This window comes from Corvus cornix, chromosome 15, assembly GCF_000738735.6.
Source record: "Corvus cornix cornix isolate S_Up_H32 chromosome 15, ASM73873v5, whole genome shotgun sequence".
NCBI lineage: Eukaryota > Metazoa > Chordata > Aves > Passeriformes > Corvidae > Corvus > Corvus cornix.
In genome coordinates, this window is record NC_046345.1 from 1,254,488 (window position 1) to 1,273,521 (window position 19,034).

General features: G+C 45.9%; 1 protein-coding gene across 2 annotated transcripts in view; it reads right to left on the minus strand.

The window, feature by feature from the left end:
• The window catches only part of TMEM132C (transmembrane protein 132C), a 190,735-nt gene that overhangs the window by 116,796 nt on the left and 54,905 nt on the right, over positions 1-19,034 (minus strand). For both annotated transcript variants that reach the window (XM_039560938.1, XM_039560939.1), the window contains exon 2: positions 17,350-18,238. In XM_039560938.1, the coding sequence (XP_039416872.1) occupies positions 17,350-18,238 (889 nt within the window). The remainder of the gene's footprint in view (positions 1-17,349; positions 18,239-19,034) is intronic.

Below are 19,034 nucleotides of genomic sequence, written 5' to 3' on the forward strand. Positions count from 1 at the left end.
AAATATTTAAAGAACATATTCCTCCTGGGTAAAGAAGCCCAGCAGTGGAAGAGATTTTTCTCTCAATGTGTGTAAAACACAATCTGTGCATAATTAGTGCCTTATCAGTCACCCCAAACCATGGATATAGCCCTGTAAAAATAACAAAAGACAAAATCAGACCCCGCCATGGGTGCACACCTGGTTTAACTTGATGAAGAGTCATTGAATAGCTGCTGACACCCAGGCACTGCCAGCAGTCAGAGCAGGGGGATTTGGGCAGTTCATCACCTGGGGCAGGGCAGAGCTGTGCAGGAGTCCTGAGAGCTGTCCCTGGCACCTCAGAGCCCCCCATCCTCACAGGCACACGTCTGCTCTCTGCAAACCCTCAGCGAAGTGACCAACTGCCAAGCCCCTGCTCCTCCTCTCCCCCCCTGCTTTTTGGGCTAGACAGAGAAGGAAACAAAGCCAAGACAACCTTGGCATTGTCCCCATGTTTGTCACTGCTGTCTCTTGTTTCAGTTGTTAGAAGTATTTCAGCATGCACAGAAAAGCAAGAGGAGCATCTGCATGGAGGGGAAGGCAAATGCTTTAACCCATAAACCCTAATCTTAGCCTAAATCTAGTCCCACATGCTGGACAACACGCTGAGAGTGACAGGGCTCTGAACAACCTGGGACAGTGGAAGGTGTCCCTGCCCACAGCAGGGGGCTTGGAGCTGGAAGATCTTTAAGGTCCCGTCCAACCCAAACCAGTCTGTGATTCTGTGATCCAAAAGTGACCCATTTAAAGAACAGGTATCAGATTTATGTATGTCCATCCAGAGCCTACTCACACATATGCACGTATTTGTACACAAATACAAACCCTTATTTCAGTGAGCACCAAGGTAAGAAACCCAGGAGGCTGCAGCCATGCCCCTGCAGGCCAGAGGCTCTCACTGAGCTATGAGCTTGCCCACCTTTGGCACCAAGGCTCTGAAAGGCTTGTATCAATCCTGCTGACTGCAATCCCTTGATGACAGCCCCCACGGGTGTTTTAAATGCACTTAGCTTGATGAGGTCTCACTGGATTGTTTGCTTTTTCAACCACTCTGCGTTAGGGAGAGTGGAACATAAGCCTGGCCAGCTCTCAGGAGTTCCTTTATTGATCCCCACTCTCATCCTGAAGGTGGTGAAGCTCCCACTGACATCAATGAGAGCTCTTGGCCTGTGTGAGAGATGAGTGTGCCATATGTTTATTTAAAAATAAACAAAGTGAACTGAATCAAAGAGAGTGGTGGGTGTTTGGGAGCACTATTTGGGAAAAAAAAAAGGGAAAAATTGCTTTATTCCAGCCCAGGAAAGGCTCTGGGACCAGAATGGTTCAGTGATTAGGGGCTGATTTGACTTCATCCTATCCCTGCTTCAAATTTCAACTCTGCTAATGGATATTTTTTGGAAAGCACAGCCAGAGAGGATTCCCGAGTTACTGCTACCCAAATGTTTTCTGTAAGAGCCAAGCAGTTTTAATAACCATTTTCAATAACTACAAACCTCAGGTGCTTTCAGGCCTGTTGCACCCTACAGGAAGGTTTTACAGTACAGGCCATCACCAGTGTCCCTTCTCCTGCAGACCTTTGTTCAGACACCATAACCCCTGAAAAAGATTTCTCTTCATCACCTTGTCCTTCTTTCTCTTTCTAAAAAAGCAATAACATGATTTTTTTATTACCGAGCTCTTTTAAAACTTCAAATACAGCCAATAGGAGAAAACAAAAAAAAAAAACTACAAAAGGCAGGAATCAGAAGTCCCACAGCTGAAACTAATAGAGACCATATTTATGTAAGTATGTGTATTTAAGTGTTTCAAGTTTAGGGTAAGATACCCTTTGCCAAAAAATGTAGCAGCTATATTTGCTAGTCTCTATGGGAAATGTTATAAAGAATCAAAAGCAAACAAATTTTCCTTTCAAATAAACTTGACCCGTATGTTTCAGACATGTGTTTCCCTTTGAATCCCTGTCCCCCTTTGATGGTGTTACATACTTTCCCCTCTTTAAGAGCAAATACTCTGTTGTTATAGCAATTCTTTCCCTCAACTCTACCACGAGGGCCCCAGTGCTTTCCAAGCCCCAGGCTTGCAAGTCCTCCCTCCTTTGGCCACAGCTTCTCCAGGGGTGCCCTAAGCCCTTGCAGTGGTCCTGAGGCAAACTCTGGCTACTGCACTGCCATCACTGCAGCTGGGGAAACATAATCCTAGTGGCATAAACCTCAGTGTGGAGGGAAACAGGACTCACTGGTGAATGGTCTGTGATCTCCTGCCCTTTTATGTTCTCTCTCCTTGCACTCACTGATGCCCTTTTTCCCCCAAGCAATTTTTGTGGGATTAGCTCTTGCCTTCCTCCTCTAGCTAGGAGGAGAATTTTTTAAGATATCTGAAAAACCCCCCTTGTCTCAACTGCAGCTTACACAACTTTTGGGTGGTTTACAACATTCCTGTTAGTTTGGAAATGAACACCACCCAACCTAACACACTGGGCCAACAGGCTGCCAAAGCACCACACTGGGCTGTTCAGCAGGATTGAATGAGAATATAAACAAGTAAGTAATTCCTGCTAATCTCTGGACACTGTTCATCTGGATAGCATGCATGGAAGGAAAAAATCCTAGCTGGTCTGCTTTGCAGAGTGAAACAGATAAGACAGCTCTCAGGAGAATTTCACCCTGCAAAATGAACGAGGGAGGATCTGCCAAATCAGTTCACGTGTCATCTAAAAGCTAAGCCTATTTAATTTCTTGTACAGGCCAAAGGCTGCAAGAGAAACCTCTTTTATTGCTCATCTTCCCACTTTCCCCTTCCTTCCATCCATCCATCCATCCATCCATCCATCCATCCATCCATCCACAAGGGAAATACATTTCTCCCTTACTCAGCCATCGCACAGGGACTCAGAATCAGCTCTGAGCTTGGGGAATGCACATCCAGAAGAAAGGCTTGGGAATGCCATGGCCTCTGCACGCAGGCAGCCAGGATGGCAGGATGGGAACACAAACACCAGCCCTGGAAAAAGGGAACATTGCCTTTTGTTAACTCTGTTAGATCTGTCCTCTGCTTGTACAACCACCTTCCTTGAGGCTCAACACTTGTCAAAGTATATACCTGATACAATATATAAATAATGCATTTTAATTTTTATATTTCATCTCTATTATATTCACATTGTACACAGAAATATCTTAACAGTAGGCTCACTGCCCAGTGAGATACCCTTTGTCGCTAACAAATTTTCATTCAATAAGCAAAAAACCCCAGAAAACACCAGGAAAACCTTTCTGATAAATGTGCCTGTTCACAGGGCTTTCACTAGCTGGGTTCAGAATGACAAATGAAAGCTTCAGATCCATTTTTTGTTTTCAATAAAAATCTTGTTTAACAGTGTCATGAATATTCATGTTTTTGGCACAGCTCCAGAGTAAGCAAGAAGAGCCAACTCAGACAAGAAAACAAGAGTCCACTTGGCTCTACAAAAGGATGCACTGGGCGTTGGACACTAAAGCACGCACTTAGGCAAAGGTATAAATCAAACTTTGCTGGGACTGTGCTTAAATGGAAATAAATTCCCCCAACACCAAAAGCCACCTGTTGACATGCAAAACTAACAACGCTGGGCAGCAGCTCCTGACTGAGCCCCAGAGCCCAGTGGCAGCAGGAACACGTCCTGCACCCACAGCACAGCAGCGCAGAGGCTGAGGAGCTGCTGGTGGCAGGGGACCCAGGGTTAGCTGGCATGAGGTGACCCAAGCCAGCACTTGTGGAGGTCCCTTGGGCTGTCGCAGATGTGTTGCCTCTGAAAAGTGCTGCCTGCACACCTCCAGCTCCTGTCCCTGGTGCTGAGGGCACAGGGCTGTATAAACTGAGCTCTTTTGGAGGCACTCGAGCAGCTGTCTGCAGTGCTGGTATTTAGGTGGTCACAGGCTGGAACCGACCTAAACTTTGTGCTACAGTAAGAGAAAAGATGACACCTCGCTCCCCCTTTTGCCTCCTGCATGGAAGAGTGCCAACCCCTCCCAGAGGGATCACCAGATCTGCTGGAGTGGGCTCAGTGATGCAGTCCCAGGAAGCTGCTCCGTGTGAGACAGGATCAACGGAGCAGCCACACGCTGCAGCCTCACGCAGAGGCTCTGGGACAGCCTCTTCCCCCAGGCCCTGCTGCTTTGATGGCTGCACAGCACCACCCACTCTGAGGGAACGCGCTTTGCACGGATTCATGCACTGAACGCGGAACTCGCTTCCTTACAGCAAAGGATCAGGGACAGTTTGCTTAGAAGATTATTAGTTTAGAGAAGTCAAACTCATTCCCACCGTTTTTATTTTCAAGCCTGACCACATGGCAATTTAATATACAAACACTGAACTTTGGTAAGATCCTGCCCCCCCCTCAGCACACGCTGGGCAGATGATGCTACTGCTGCACAAGCCAGCCCCAGCGTTACACAGCAATGCAACTCTCACACTGCCTTTCATCAGACACAAGAAACTGCAGCTCCAATCTCCATATTCCTCTCCCCAGTGAGAATGTAAGGAGTGGAAGGTGCAGGTAAAGCAAAAAGCTGATCAGGCTGCTTAAAAGGCAAGAAAGACTTAGTCAAACAGTTGGGTTCATGGAATGTAAATGTCGAGTTCTAGTGCAACCAACTCATTCACTTACATCAATTTACCTGTATCAGAATAAACTACTTAACTGAAATGAAAATTGGAAAGAAAAAAAAAAAAGTCTGACTATTAAGAACAATCAGCTTTACCCACCAGGTCAGCACCACTCACTTGGAATCTTACAAGAAACATTTCTCTAAGGGTGCTTTAAGCCTTAGAAACACACTGGAAAGATGTTAAGAAGCATAAATTGCCAGATTTTAAGAATTTCCTATAAAAATCAATCCAGATTCCAATTTTCTCCAAAATACCCATCTGAAATGAATTCCCACACATAGCTCTTTCTGCTCTGAATGATGAAGCTCTAATATAAAACAGAGAATAGCTGATCTTTTTCATTTTTTTTTTCCAGATACTAAGAACATGCTCAGATTGAGCGAAACTCACTTTGTGCTTCTTATTTTTCTTTCTTTTTTACGTTTCTGGAAAAGACAAAAGGTAAAACCAGTTATCCATTAAACAAACACTTGAGTACACTTCAGACTGGCAATTGTGAATTTCAATACAACTGACTAATTTTCCTACGTTTGGAACGACTCCATTACCACAGTCCTTGTGCCTTTTCCCCCCTTTTCTTTCATGATGCTGAATCAGTCGAGTACTTGGTAAAAAGGCAAACCACAGAACAAATATAACCAGTCCAGGAGGCCCCTTAAGCACCATTCAAATAACTATCAAAGTATCATTCCTTATCTTTTTAGATGTTTTTTTGAGCAGCGAAGGACACACGGATGTTTCACTTGCTTTTGCTGTGAATCTGTTAAATTTCCTCCTTGAATAGCCAGGACTTAGATAAAAACACATTACAGGAACGAGCAGCAGTGGGATGTGTGGAGGCAGATATAATTATGCAGCACAACAGGACAATCATTGCCTTTCTGAGCAAGCAGAGCTTCCTAGAACAATAAGTTCTCAACCATTTCCCATTCCCTGGAATTGCTCTTGCATCCAGCTGAGATCTGGCCATGACTCACCCTCATTTAGGGATATGAGAACAAGAGAGTTGTTATGATATAAAAACAAGAGTGGCTCTTCCTATTGAGCCCTCTTACCTAACACATGTCCTGTACAGTGCAGGACATCCCCAAAACGACACCTTCTGGTCCTGGTTCTACTGTCATGGAAAAAGGAGTATCCCCAAAGCAGAATCATCAGCAATATTTAAAACACAGCAAACACAGAAATAGCCCTGCAGAAGCACCAAAGCACCATCCCATCGAACAGGTGAGCACTTAAACCCTCTCACTGCAGTGCCAGCACATCCCCACCTGCAGGATGAACAGCATTTCACAGCACAATCCTGATCTGGAGAGTCCCTGCTCGTGAGGACACCCAGCTATGCAGGAAAGCCTCGTGCAGAACTGGGGCTCACAGCCTCAGCCCTGCAAACACTCCTCTCCAGGCACAGCATCTTTAACGCCAGCACTCCAGTAACGTGGGCTGTCAGAGTAAACTCTGCTGGATTTCAGTGCAAGGTGGTACAGAGCCATTTCCTCCTGGGAAACCCTGGTAAGAGTTAACAGAGATGAACCTAAGAGTGCTGTAGAGATGTTTAATGAGGTTCCATCTGAGTCACTCTACAATCATACAGAATGCAACACAGAACATGCAAGCCTCTTCTTGCAGATAATGATTAGAATTTTTAATTATTCCTTTTTATTTTTTTTTACCCGAAGATGAAAAGATAATTGCCGCATTTATCAGATAATTGTAATAGGGAGCAGGGAAAACCCTAGAAAACACTTGCGGAAAGACTTTTTCCAGGAGAATTTTTCCTTTCAAGAAGAGCCAGAGCTCACAGCTGTCCCTGGCAGGGGTGTCACAGGGGTGTGGGGACTCCAAGCAAACTGCCCATGCTGGGAGGAACTGCTAACACTTTATTCTGCATCTGCATCCCTCACAGAGGATCTGAGGAACAGCAGCCCGGAGGGAACTGGGTAGCAGAGGCTCACAGAGGGGACTGAGGCTACTGCAGTTTTGTAGAGCTTCTCATGAGACATTTGGGGTTTTAAGGCAGCAAAATAGAAGTACCAACACAGGGAAAGAACTGCTACTCCCTTCATTAGTGTTCACAAAAAGGTTGGGAGGGATTTTGAACAACTGCCAAAAGTTCATGGGATCAATTCCACTTCAAAATGGAGCTGTTTAAGAGCAAAAACAAAGTTCACATGCCTCATCTGCTGTTAGATCCCAGTCCCCCTAAGCACTTACCAGCCCACAGCCAGGGACTGTTTCCACCCTGAAGCATCTGAAATCTAATTAAACACGGGCACGAGCAAAACCAGAGTTGAAGTAGCTGACATAAAACCAGGCGTGTGCTGAAAGGTGACACCAGTTACACACCAGGGCAGGAGCCTTGCAGTTCATTGCTCTCCACCCAGCACAACCATGACGTATTTGCACAGCTCTGGCATCCATTAGGTGTGCAGAGTGAATAAAAAGGACACGTTGCGCTGGGGTTTATGTCAATGTTTTCTTTGAGTAAGAAATAAACCAGCAGTTACCATAGCAATGGACAGGGAGCCCATCACCTGATTCTAGGAAAATTAAAGAATGCAGGCTGGAGATGACAGCACAGCCCCACTTCAGTAACACAAGGAGGGGTGAGGCATATTAATTTCTGCACAACTATTCAAGATTTCTTTCAAGATCTTTCAGAAGATATTAACATTTACCAGCTGTCACTATCTACAACCAGCTGATAAAATCTTCATTCAACCCTCTCAGTATTTCTGCCCAGTACAAATCACAGTAGCATTGTCTCAGATAGATAAGAGGAGAATTCTTCAGCAGTACCCTTGAGTCTGGCAAAGGGAGATTACACATCTTCCTCACGTGTTGTGTCCAGGCTGGACTGTCGCCTGCAATATCCTCTCCAGGGCTCTGAACAACTTGATTCAGGGTGCTGACACTCCACCAGGAGGGTCACTGGGCAATTCCTGTGAAGCTCAGTGTCACCGAGCTCAGATCCTGAGGGACCAGATGCCCATGTTCTGGTGCTTCCCTCCAGAGACTCTGCTGCGAGGCTGAGCTCCTTCGGGCTGGAATCACCACTCTCATGGATCCTGAGGACAGCAGCACCCACCCACAAACCAAAGTCCTGCCTCAAGAACCCAAAGCCACCTCCTTGAACACTTCTGGGATGTTTCCTGCGAGGCTGTGACCCTCCTGTCCCCACAGCTGACTTGTGACACTCTGCCTGCTCTTTCTTGTGTTCGCCCTGAGCCTCTGCTCGGGGCAGCTCTGGTCTCTTCACAGTGCCCTGGGCTGACAAATTTAATTACAGCTTTAACACCAGCCTTTTATCATCTTTTGTCTCAAAAGCCAATGTTACAAGGGTACATTGTCCACAGTCGTCATCATACAACCAACGGTGACTGAGTACATACCAAAAAAATGGTTCCATCATTCCTTTCTACTGGAAAACTGTAATCAGGCTGCTATGGAAGGGAAAATCAGAAGCTGCTGCTAATGTGGCCTCTCATGGATGTCTTGAATCCAGAGGAATAAAGTAGCCTAAAGCCTGTGAATATTCTCATTCCTTTTGACAGGACTAAATTTGGGCCCGTTCCTAAGTGACAGGCTCCTGCTGTGGGCTGGTGTTTCCTTTCCACAGGAAGAGCTCTCAATGCAATCAAGGCTTTTTCTAAGCTAGACATAACCTCAAGCAGAAAAATATTTTTGTTGCTACTGGTGGCATCCGTAGAACCTGCTGAGACCAGGCACAGCGAGTGACTCAGTGACTCCAGCAATTACCATCACAGCACCTCATTTTCTAAAAGCTATAGCAAAGCTCATAGCCCTGAGTAAGCAGCCATGCAATCCACAGGAAAATTTAGTTTCCTCAAAATAGGATCCACCAATGTCCAGTATGCCAAATAAAGAAGGTCAGTTACAACAGTTTTGCCTCAGTGATCACCTGTAGGGCTGAACTTCCCTGCCCAGCACTCAGGGGGTGATTGAAAGACTGACTTTATGGTCTGGTCTGTCAGACACTCTTACCTGCACAACCAAGTTGTGATTCATGATGCACAACTATTTATGTGTTCTGGTTAACAACTCATCAGGGAGGCTGAGGAACCGAGCTCTACAATTTGGGAAGTGCCACATATTCCCCTTAATGAGCCTGTCTTGTACAAAGTGCTGGGTCTCGTGGCACTTTGGAAATGAAGGGTTACATCTTAGAGCCAGAGCTTGTATGAAGAAGAGATTCTTTTAAGCAGCATGACAGCTGAAAATGCAGAGGGCTGTGTCTGAAGTGCTTCCCCCCATTTCTCTTTTCTCCCAAGACCCATGCTATTTCTCAAGTCTTCCTTTCTCTAGTCTTGCTGATCTAAGCAGCAATATGAAAACCTAAAATGATGTCATTGGAGATGATTAGGCTGTTAGTGCAAATTAACCCCCTGGCAGCGTTGCTAATATAGACACTTTGTAACACACCAGGAACCAGGCAAACAAACAACAAAAATGCTCAATTTCCTTTTAACCCAGTCTCATCTAAACGATGAATTAATCAGCTCTTCTGTGTATTCAAAGTCTGTAGAAAAGCAGCTTGCTTTTCAAGAGAATACTACACAGAACAACACACGCCTCCCTCAAGAGACAGCACATCCAGGGCAGGGTAGGATTTCAAGGAAATACACCCAAGGGGGTCCTGAAGGAAATGGTGGCAAAAATTGGAGTCAAACATTCTGTAATTTATAGGAAAGCTCAGCATTCTGCAGAAATTAACTCCTCAGAGCTGCTCTTCCTGACATCCTTGTGACTTTTGTGGAAGTTTTAACTGCGAAGTGCCATAAGAACATATAAACAATGTAATTTCTTTGTGCCTGTGCTGTCATGAGTGAGGAGCAGCATTCTGCCTGAACAGAAGCTCCAATCAGTCTGACACAAGCACCAGTAAAACAATAAGCCCATCAGATTTTATAGTTCTGCTAGCACAGGTACCTGCTCTTGGATTACTCCCCATTAATCCTTCTATCCCAAATCCTCCTCCCTGCAAGCTCTGAGCTGGGGGCTGCTGAGGTCCCTCCCAGGATCATTCCAGCAAGTCCCTCGTGCTTCTGCAGCTTTCACAGACGCACTGAGGTTTTAAAGCCTCGTCATGCCATTTTTCTCAGGGATGCTCATTTCCATTCAGACCCACAGGCTCACACACTTGCCTGCTTACAGGGGCCCTGGAACCCAACAGCTTGTCAGATAATCACACCGAGGATTCCCAGGAGATCCCCTAATGCATCAGATCACAGCCTCCTGCAGACAGCCAGAAAACATTATCTTGATTCAGTTGAACTCCCTGTAGAATGGAATTTCCCTCCTTACTGCTGGTTTGGGGTTTACGCAGTGTGATCTTCTAACGAGCCACCATTGTCACTAATTAGGCAGGGAACCAAGGATTTAATTAACGCTTGTAACTTGAGTCACACAAGTGGCTAATAGTCTAAACAGGAATTAAGTAGCGGTGCCTTATCTCATCTCTACACAGCCTTGCTCGGGTTTTACAGAGCTGGGGCTGTGGGGAAAGGCTGCAGGGTCTCCAGCGGGACAGGAGCCAGAGGCACCAGCGAGCATCAGCAGCAGTGGGGAAGAAGCCAGGAATGACCTCACCAATTTGGCAAAACTAGAGGGGACGGGAAGGGAAACGACTCACACGAGGGGATTTTAACAGGACACCTCAATATGAATTCCTGAAACTCCAGCATGCCACGTGCACTGGCCAGAAGTTAAGCCAGCCCTCGGCTCCCGCACATGAGGCAGCACTGACAGCCAGACACTCTCTGGCTGACTGCTGATGCAATGGTTTTGTTCTCTCCCATTCATGACCAATCCCTACAATCGCCCCCATCCATTTTCTTCTACTTTAATCTACTTAATCAGCACATTAGGAAAAGTTTTCAAAAACATACATGCTTGAAGTGCCAAAGTCCAAATCTATTTCATAGTTATAAATATATATATATATCATATATTTCTATATAGTTCAGATTTGTCTACAGTTACATGGAGATGGCCATGGCCCTGGCTCAAAGAACACAAAGATCCACATTTTGGGAATGCCTGCTTCCACCAAACAGACACTTCAGTCAATTCTTGCAAGGCTTCTGTGTGACAGAATCCACTTTACAGGAGCTCATCCAGGTGTTGAGGGTAATGTTTTCAAAACGGAGGCTACAACTTGAGTACTCTGTGGACTTCAGCACCACTGAGCTTCACTGCTCAGCTGCTGATCACAGCAGGGTCTGAAGTCTCCTCTTGGTTCCCTGGCTGCAAAGCTGTGCTCCAGCGACTCAGTCTTGCTCAATCAGCGAAGGATTTCCCAAGTATGGAACACAGAATCAGCCTTCTAACCATAAATCCATAGTTTATTCTCAGTACTAAGGAGTACCTTTGAGAGGCATCAAGAGAATTTTCAAAAGGTTTCTCAGGAACCGCAGTTTTTTAAAGGCATTTAAGGAGTCAAGGGAACAGTGTCTGTTTTCTCTTTTCTAGGTAGCTTCAATTTCAAGTTAGTAATTAGTTCCTTTAAAAACTTTATTAAGCAGGACCCGCTGCTACCACAGTGAGCCCTTCCTCCTTCACTTGTTCTGGTGAGCAGCACCTTTCTGAGCCCCTTTTGAAGGACAGAAGGACATCCTCCCCAGTTTAGCAGCTCTGAGAACAAGTCATTAGTTTGGAGGACCCAGCTGCCTCTGGTGTGACACCAATGTCCCTGAAAAGTGCCTGCTAAGGGCTAATGAAATTAAACTGGAGCGAGATGCCACTCTCTCAAAATAGCATTAACACGCTCCCTTCTTTGAAGTATTTTTTACATCGCAAATGCTTTTTAAAGCTACACTGGGAAATATTTCCCCTTTTACTGTCAGTTCTCTTGTAAATGGTAATTAAGAGTGCTCCAGCAGACTGCCCCCTTTGCTTACTGGAGCAGAATACCCAAACTGATGGCACCAGAGCTATGAATTTACTTAGGAGAAATCTTAACAAAGCACTTGCAAGGTGCTGCTGTACCTCAGCACTTGCTAAAACCATAATACCCCCCAGTGCCAGGACTTGTGAATGATTTAGTGCCGCTTTTGCTGTGTAATGCACAAACACCCTCTGAGCTCAGTGCGCACGCAGGGCATGGCCCAGCTCCTCCTCAACCCCGATCAGCCCAGAAGCAGAAGATGTAAGCAGGGATAAAGTGATATTCCTGAAGTATCAGGAAGTCCTCAACAGGAGCAAGAAGAGAACCCAGGTCTCCACTTCCTAATTAGTGCACAATAATAGAGCACTCCTTTTCCTTCAATAACCTGGCTCCACTGTAGATGTGCAGCTGAATTGTTACTAATCATTCTACAGAAGAGAAAATAAAACAAAAAAGTAAACCAATAAGACTCAAAGTTTCACAAGGCTGAACACCAGCTAATGAAGTATATAAACCTCAGTCAATGAAATATATGAAACCCCTTCAAGTCATAATTCACAGCTCTTGACACTTTTGCAAAGCAACTCTGGCCTAGCACCTGACTTTAGGGGTCCTATCAATGCCATAAAGCAACTTAATTTTCCAATTAGAAGTATATCCTCAAATAATGAGACAACAAAAGCAAGTCTGGGGGATTCAAACTCCTCTCCCTTCAGATGTCACCTGAAATGCTTTCCTGCGGTGAAATCACTCTTAAATATTTAAGCAGTGCAAAGCTGCATAGGACATGAAAAATGTTTTGTTGCAGTTCTTCCCATCTGGAGATGCACATGTACACGCAGAAGACCATCCCAAACTCTTCTGTCTCTCTTCATTTCACTCTAAGCTCTGCTGGTTTTAAATATGAATCAGTGTAAAAAAGCACACTCTCCACTTCAGAGTTGAAAAACAGCATTCCATTTACCATGGAAGACAGATACTTGGGATAATGCATCCCAAATTAGGGGTTAACAGAAAAGAGAGATTCCAGCCCTGGTTTAGGTTTTGCATGTTTTGATACCTTCGACTTCAGTTATTCATTACAAAGTCACTTGTGTTTGCCGTGATCCCACCACACTGCAGTGTCAAAAACTGATCAACCAATAACTAAGTACAGATTTCAGGCAAATTTCAGGGTGCTAAAAGTTATTTCATCATATGGTAAGATTAAAATGTCACTATCTAAAAGCAAACAGTAACTTCTTGAAAATGCTACTACTTTTGGGTTTGGTTTTTTTTAGGTACAGCAGGCAGAACAGCTGAGGGCAGGGCCAAGCTCCTCGGAGAGGTTTACTCCCTTGGGAGGCTCAAACAGATCTTTCATGCAGAACAGGCAGAGTTAGTGTTGGAGATCCCTTTTTTCATGACCAATTCCTCCAAAATGGCTTTTTATATTGAGGTTCCCAAGCAGGCTGCACACAGATGTTATGACCATAGCTACCTTTTCTACCTCTGGCTGTCCTCTGGTGCTGCTCTGTCTTCCCGTGCATTCTCCTCCAGGTCTTCAGCTGTTGCCAGCACCACCCGACACAGCCCTGCTGTCAATACTCATTAGGCACTGAAATGTAAAAGCTGTCTCAGCTCATGGGTTTAATAGCTTTCCTCGCTACATTTATCCTTTATCCTTATCCAATTTGTAGATTTATTATTACTACTCATTATCCATTGTGTTGGGTTGATTTGTTTGCTGGACAAAGGCAGCACTGATTACAACTTCCATCCCTTCCAGCACAACGAGCTGCACTGCAAAATCTGCAATAAGAAGCCTGAAGGGAAGAAACAAATGCTGCTGTGTTGTACCTCTTTTCTCTAATCAGGATGTAACAACTTCATCCCCTTTCTCTGTACTTATCCTGCTCAATACCTCCTGTAAATCAGGTTATCTGGTGGTTCCGCACCTTGTAGAGTGAGTTAGAACTGATCTGCTGCCCAGCAGAGTGACATAAAGCACTCCCACACCTTCTGCTTGGCCCTGGGCTGTACAGTGCTCAGATCAAATGTGGCATGACATGCCACGAGAAACAGCTGGCAGGATCCTTCCGTGGTGTAGTACCTGGAGAAGTATTTGGAGCTCCAGAACAAACACAGCAAAGCACACGGGGCAGCCTTTTCAGAGCTGCCTGGTGCCTTCAGCTCACCCCTCCTCCTCGCCTTCAGGTACCCCAGCAATCCCATGCAGTTACATGTAAACCTTCTGGAAGTTAACCCCACAAGAATACCTCATTTTCAGTATGGTTAGGGTTCTTCCCCTTTTCTGTAGCCTGCTGGGTGTGAGGGCAGTTCAAGAAAGCATTCAGGAACAGGGTCATGCCCTAAGGATTTTGCTTTCTAATCCTCACAGACAATACACCCAAAATGATGACTCAGATTAGAAATGAGTGTAACAGCCCTTGGAGAGGTGACAACCAATCCTGGTAGCTCTGCTGAAGCCAGTGGTAGCAATTTGTGACAGCTCTGGGAAGGACACAAGACCTCGATGATCTTCATTTTAAAAATTGCTGGGTTTTTTAATTTTCTTTCCTGTGCTGATGTTTCTTGCCTTCTGCTCATACTTTACCAACTGCTAGAGGTAACAGTAATTTTCCTTACTGTACAATCAGCAGCAAGTGTAATTCATCTCTCTTTTGGGAGCCCAGAAATCCAGTGGTAGGAAAGCAGGGCAATATTTTCCTCCCCCTTCTCTATTCCTCCATCTCTTTTATCAAGGTTTTCCCATTTGTATTACTGTTGATAATGTAAGGCAAACCCGAAACCCCTTCCATGAGAGGAAATCAAAGTCCTTCAGTACCAGGACTGAACACTCCTGAGGGTGATGCCGAACAACTGTTTGCACTTTCTGTTTTGTGTATAGAAAATGCCTGTAAAGACCTACCAGAGGTGACACAGCAGGACAGGAACAGGACCTACAACCTCTCAGGATGGTCTGAATTGTTCCCACAACAGTCCTGTGCTCACTGGGTGCATGAAAGGAAGAGCTGTGTTTATCCACACAGTGCTCCTACAGCCTTAATGCACTACCCTGCACACCCCACCTCGCCCCCTGCCATACCAGTCATCCTCCTGGACTTCACTGGTGTTCCTGGGCTGATAAACTCACAGATACAGTACCAGGATTCTGAATTAAGACACAATTTAAGAACATGTTTCAGTTGCCGTGATTTGTGGCTATGAGGTCATTTAGACCAGTCTACTTCCCTTTTGCCAGAGAAGATTTGTAGCTATTATTTCCCCCCCACCCCCAGCAATGATCACATGCTGTTTGCTTCAGCTCTCCATGCTGCAATACCTCAATGAATAATATACAAGGAGCAGAAAATAAACAAGCCCACTGTGCCCGGGGATAATGTGTGGTGTGTTTTTCTTTAGGATGATTAAATGTGAGTGCATGTCATAGGATGTAGGGCTTGCTCCGCTGGGAACCCAAGAGGATGAGAGCACGCAGCTCTCTCCAAGCAGGCAAATGGCCACGGAGAAGGTTAAGGGGACCCCCAGGCAGGCCCAGCATATGCACTGCTGCTCCGTGGCTGCTCTGCTCTCTTTCTGAGACACAGACACTCCATGGGTTCCTGGCTCACACTCCTTCCCTTCCACACCTTGGAAGTTGCACCGAAGACGACAGATTTCCACCCAGGAAGCTTCACTTGGCTTTGCCAGCCTTTCACCAGCCCTCTGCCACTGAAACCACCTTTGCAGCCAACAGAACAAGCCACAGAGCTCATGGGATGGTCCCACACAGCCTCTGCCAGCAGGATCACCTGTCCCTCCCCACTACAGTGGCAGGAAAGCAGTAAAACCCATTTCTTTTACATGGAGTTACCCTCCCGAACACCTTAAACAAAGCTCCCATTTCGTGCCTTAGCAGCTGCACAGATCCACAGCTCCGGTAGATCCACAAGCCCACCATGCCTGTGAGACAGATTTCAAAACCAAGATTGCTTTGGAATATCTCACATTCATCTTCTTGCCTTGGTCGTGGAGAGGAGGAAGCACCCTGAAGAGTGCTGGCTTCTAGAAAGTCAGTCAGCCCTGTACTACACCTGAAGACAACAACCACCTGCCCATCCCCACTGGAAGTAAGAAAAAGCCACTTTAAAAAAATCTTAGTTTTTCAGCCTCTTGTGTTCTTGCATCTGGTTCAAAGTAATGTTAAGCAAAAATGCAAATCTTCTTTCCACCAAAAGGGTTTTTCAGCAGGAGAACACGGTCTGAGCTCTGCATTTGTGCTGGCACAGAACCACCAACACATCAACACGTGTCAGACTACGCAGTTCAGATAAATCAGTCACCTGATTTATCTGAAACTAAAGCCAGTCCTCTCTGTCCATAACAGCAAGTCACACAGGCAACTACCAACATCCCACATTCTCATCTCTGTCTCCTGCACCTCTCAGTCAGAATAATTTCTGGGCAAAGAAATACATCCCCAGATTTCAACAAGCTTGTTTATCTTCAACTCACTTTTCAGGAAAATAAAGGCTGTGACACTGACCTTCAGAGAGGGATCCCCACTCCCATTCACCAACACACACCCAGCTCACTGCCTTTGGATTTCTCCTTTCACCACAGCTATGTTTGTTATGTGCAAAAGTATTCTGTTCCTACTACTCTGTGTAAAGGGATTTTCACTAGAAGAGAAGTAACAGCATCAGAAAATACTTCTGCCATGGAGGTTTCACTCAGTAAACAGGTGTCTGGGAGATTATCTCGCCAATTTAACCAAAGCTGCAAACACCAGAACGGTTCTGGGATGACGAAAATCCCCCTTTTTTCAAATAAAAGCCTTTTATCTGCCAAGCGACACTTCCTGTTCTAAAGGCTATTCTCCTCGGTAGTTGTCAACTATGTATTAATCTAATTCATATAAGCCTTAGAAATAAATACTTTCATGTGCAGAATCTTTTGGGAAACTGATTCCCTGAGGCTTTAGAGAGCAATTGTTGCTTATCACCGTGGAGATTTCCACTGAATTTAAAGCCTGGTAACAAGTTAAAAAAAGATACATCAAATTTTTCAGTGATTAACAAGTTTTCCAGTCTTTGTCATCCTCAAAGGATTTTCATCTGATCAGTAGGGGAACTGCTAAAAATGAAAATAAAAGGGAAGTGATCTGACCCAGTAAGGCAGTTCCTGTGTTCCCACTCCTGTCCAAAATAATGGCACTCACTTCTAACAGCCCCTTACAGTCAGCGGCAATATCAAACACGTTGGGCCTTATTTTAAAGGGTAGATGTGCTGCCAAAGACAAACACCGCTTAACTGCAAGGGGATAGTTAAACCCTCCCTACAGAGCTCTCCTAACAAAACCACTCTGTGTGTGGGAGAGGCAAGCTCTGCCAGAGCTCTTACAGAAAAGCAGGTAATTGAAGTTCTTCTGCATTCAAGCTCCGTGCCTGTGCAATAAAAACTTGATTTGAAAAGCGCTGTAAAGCAGAGAACTTTTCTGATGCCTTACTGTCTGTCACGGCACAGAAACGGCCCCGCCAAAGCAGCGGTTCTGTACCTTGCTGCACACTGTGGGCCTGTGATAAACGGCACGGCAGACACGCTAAAAACCTCCCGGTGACGGGGGCTTTCAATCCTCGTCACGGCATGCAAAGAGGAAAATAAGATATTCCAGTGACTGGGAGCAACCATCAGTGAGGATGCACTTCAAGTTAGCTGAGATTCGGCCCACGTCCCCAACACCTTTGTGCGACACCACACCAGAAACACGCACAGCCAACCCGCCTCACCTGAGGATGAACTGCTCCACCGTGGAATTGTTGGCAATTGTCACGTAAACATTCACAACCTCCCCTTGTTTGACCGGCTTGGAGGGCAGCCACACCACAATGTTGCTGTCCAGCCGTAGCTCCGTGAGCTGGGAGGCCTCCTGGCCTCGGTAGAGGCTGACAGAGCCAATCCTCTGCAGGTGGGACGTGGTTTCATCCCCGCCGTCCTTCCCGGGCCGGATGGCGTTGCCCTTGCGGATATCCTCGGCCGTGCACTCGCCCTTCTCGTCCCCGGGCTGCACCGTGTAGTACAGCTCCACAGGGCTCCCGTCCAGCTGCTCCGCTGCCTTCTTACGGCCCGTGAGCACCGTGGGGGGGTTGAACCAGCTGGGCAGCAGCTCCAGCTGTGCCACGCAGAGCCCCAGGTCCCCCCCGAGGCGGCAGCTGCCCCGCACCTCGCGCGTCTCGCGGAAGGCGAACACGCGCAGGCAGGGCAGCCGCTCCGAGGGGCTGTACTCGTCCCAGTCCCTGCCCACGATGTAGAACAGCACCTGCACCCTGGGCTTGCTCAGGTAGATCTTGGTGCTCATGATGTAGGCCTGAAGCTTCCAGTTGTAAGTGAACTTGTTGGCGGATCCAAAAAAGTGGGACGTTAACATGAGGTCCTGGGGCACGACCTGTTCGACGGAGAAGGGGCCGTAGCTGGCGTTTAACACAGGCGGTCTCTTGGCTTTGTATGGGAAGAACGATTCCACCCTGGATTGCAAACTGGAATTTCTCATGAAGTCCTGGTTGGCTTCTCTGAGGAAGAAAGATGTCTCGGCGTTGAAGAGCCGATAGCTCACAGGTAGGTACGTTGGTAATGAAGAAAATCGCTGATTATTGTCCAAGACCCCTCGACACTCTGTCACTAATAAAAGAAAAGGTGAGTTAGATCAAGTCTGCTTATGGATTCAAAGGGACACAGCACAACTTCAGTGGAGCCACCTGCTAAGTTAGGGACAAGCATTGTTCCATGCAAAAATATTTACAGGGTAGCTACATGTTTACAGGTAGGTAATTCTTTTTTGTATTACATTTTCTGAAGAAAATAAAATGGAGCATATGTCAGGAGAGCCCAATGACCCACAGCCCCCAAGGGCTGCTCATCACCAGCCCTGCAGGAGCGCTGGCCAGCGGATCAAAGGCAGTTTCTGCTCTATGGGCAAAGAAACTGCTTTTCTAAGGACTCTCAAACACACACACCCCATTTCACTGTCTGTCAAGAAACCACGCTCTTGTATTACTGTTTCTGGCACTATAGCCCACGTCTCTGTGGTGTAATATTGACAGTACCCCAATTTCCTAAGTTCTTTGAATGCAAATGGGCATCACAATCTATAACAAGTCCTAATATATAAGATGGACACAGGGAATCAGCACATGCTGGCCAATTTCAAGTTTCAGCTGAACATCAGATCCCTTTTGACCTAAATGTTGTTTTCCTGGTAAGATTAACAACACTTACTGCTGAAAGGCAAAATTTGTTGTCTAAATTAGGGTAGATGACAGTGGAGAACAGTTAAAATACATGTTGATTATATCATACCACTCTCACAACCCCTCTTCTTAACTCATACTGAAGGGGTTGGCTTATAGGTACAGAAGGTAAATGAATGATGATCCATCTAGTGCTGGACTGTCTTGAGTATTTAAAAAACAGAGCT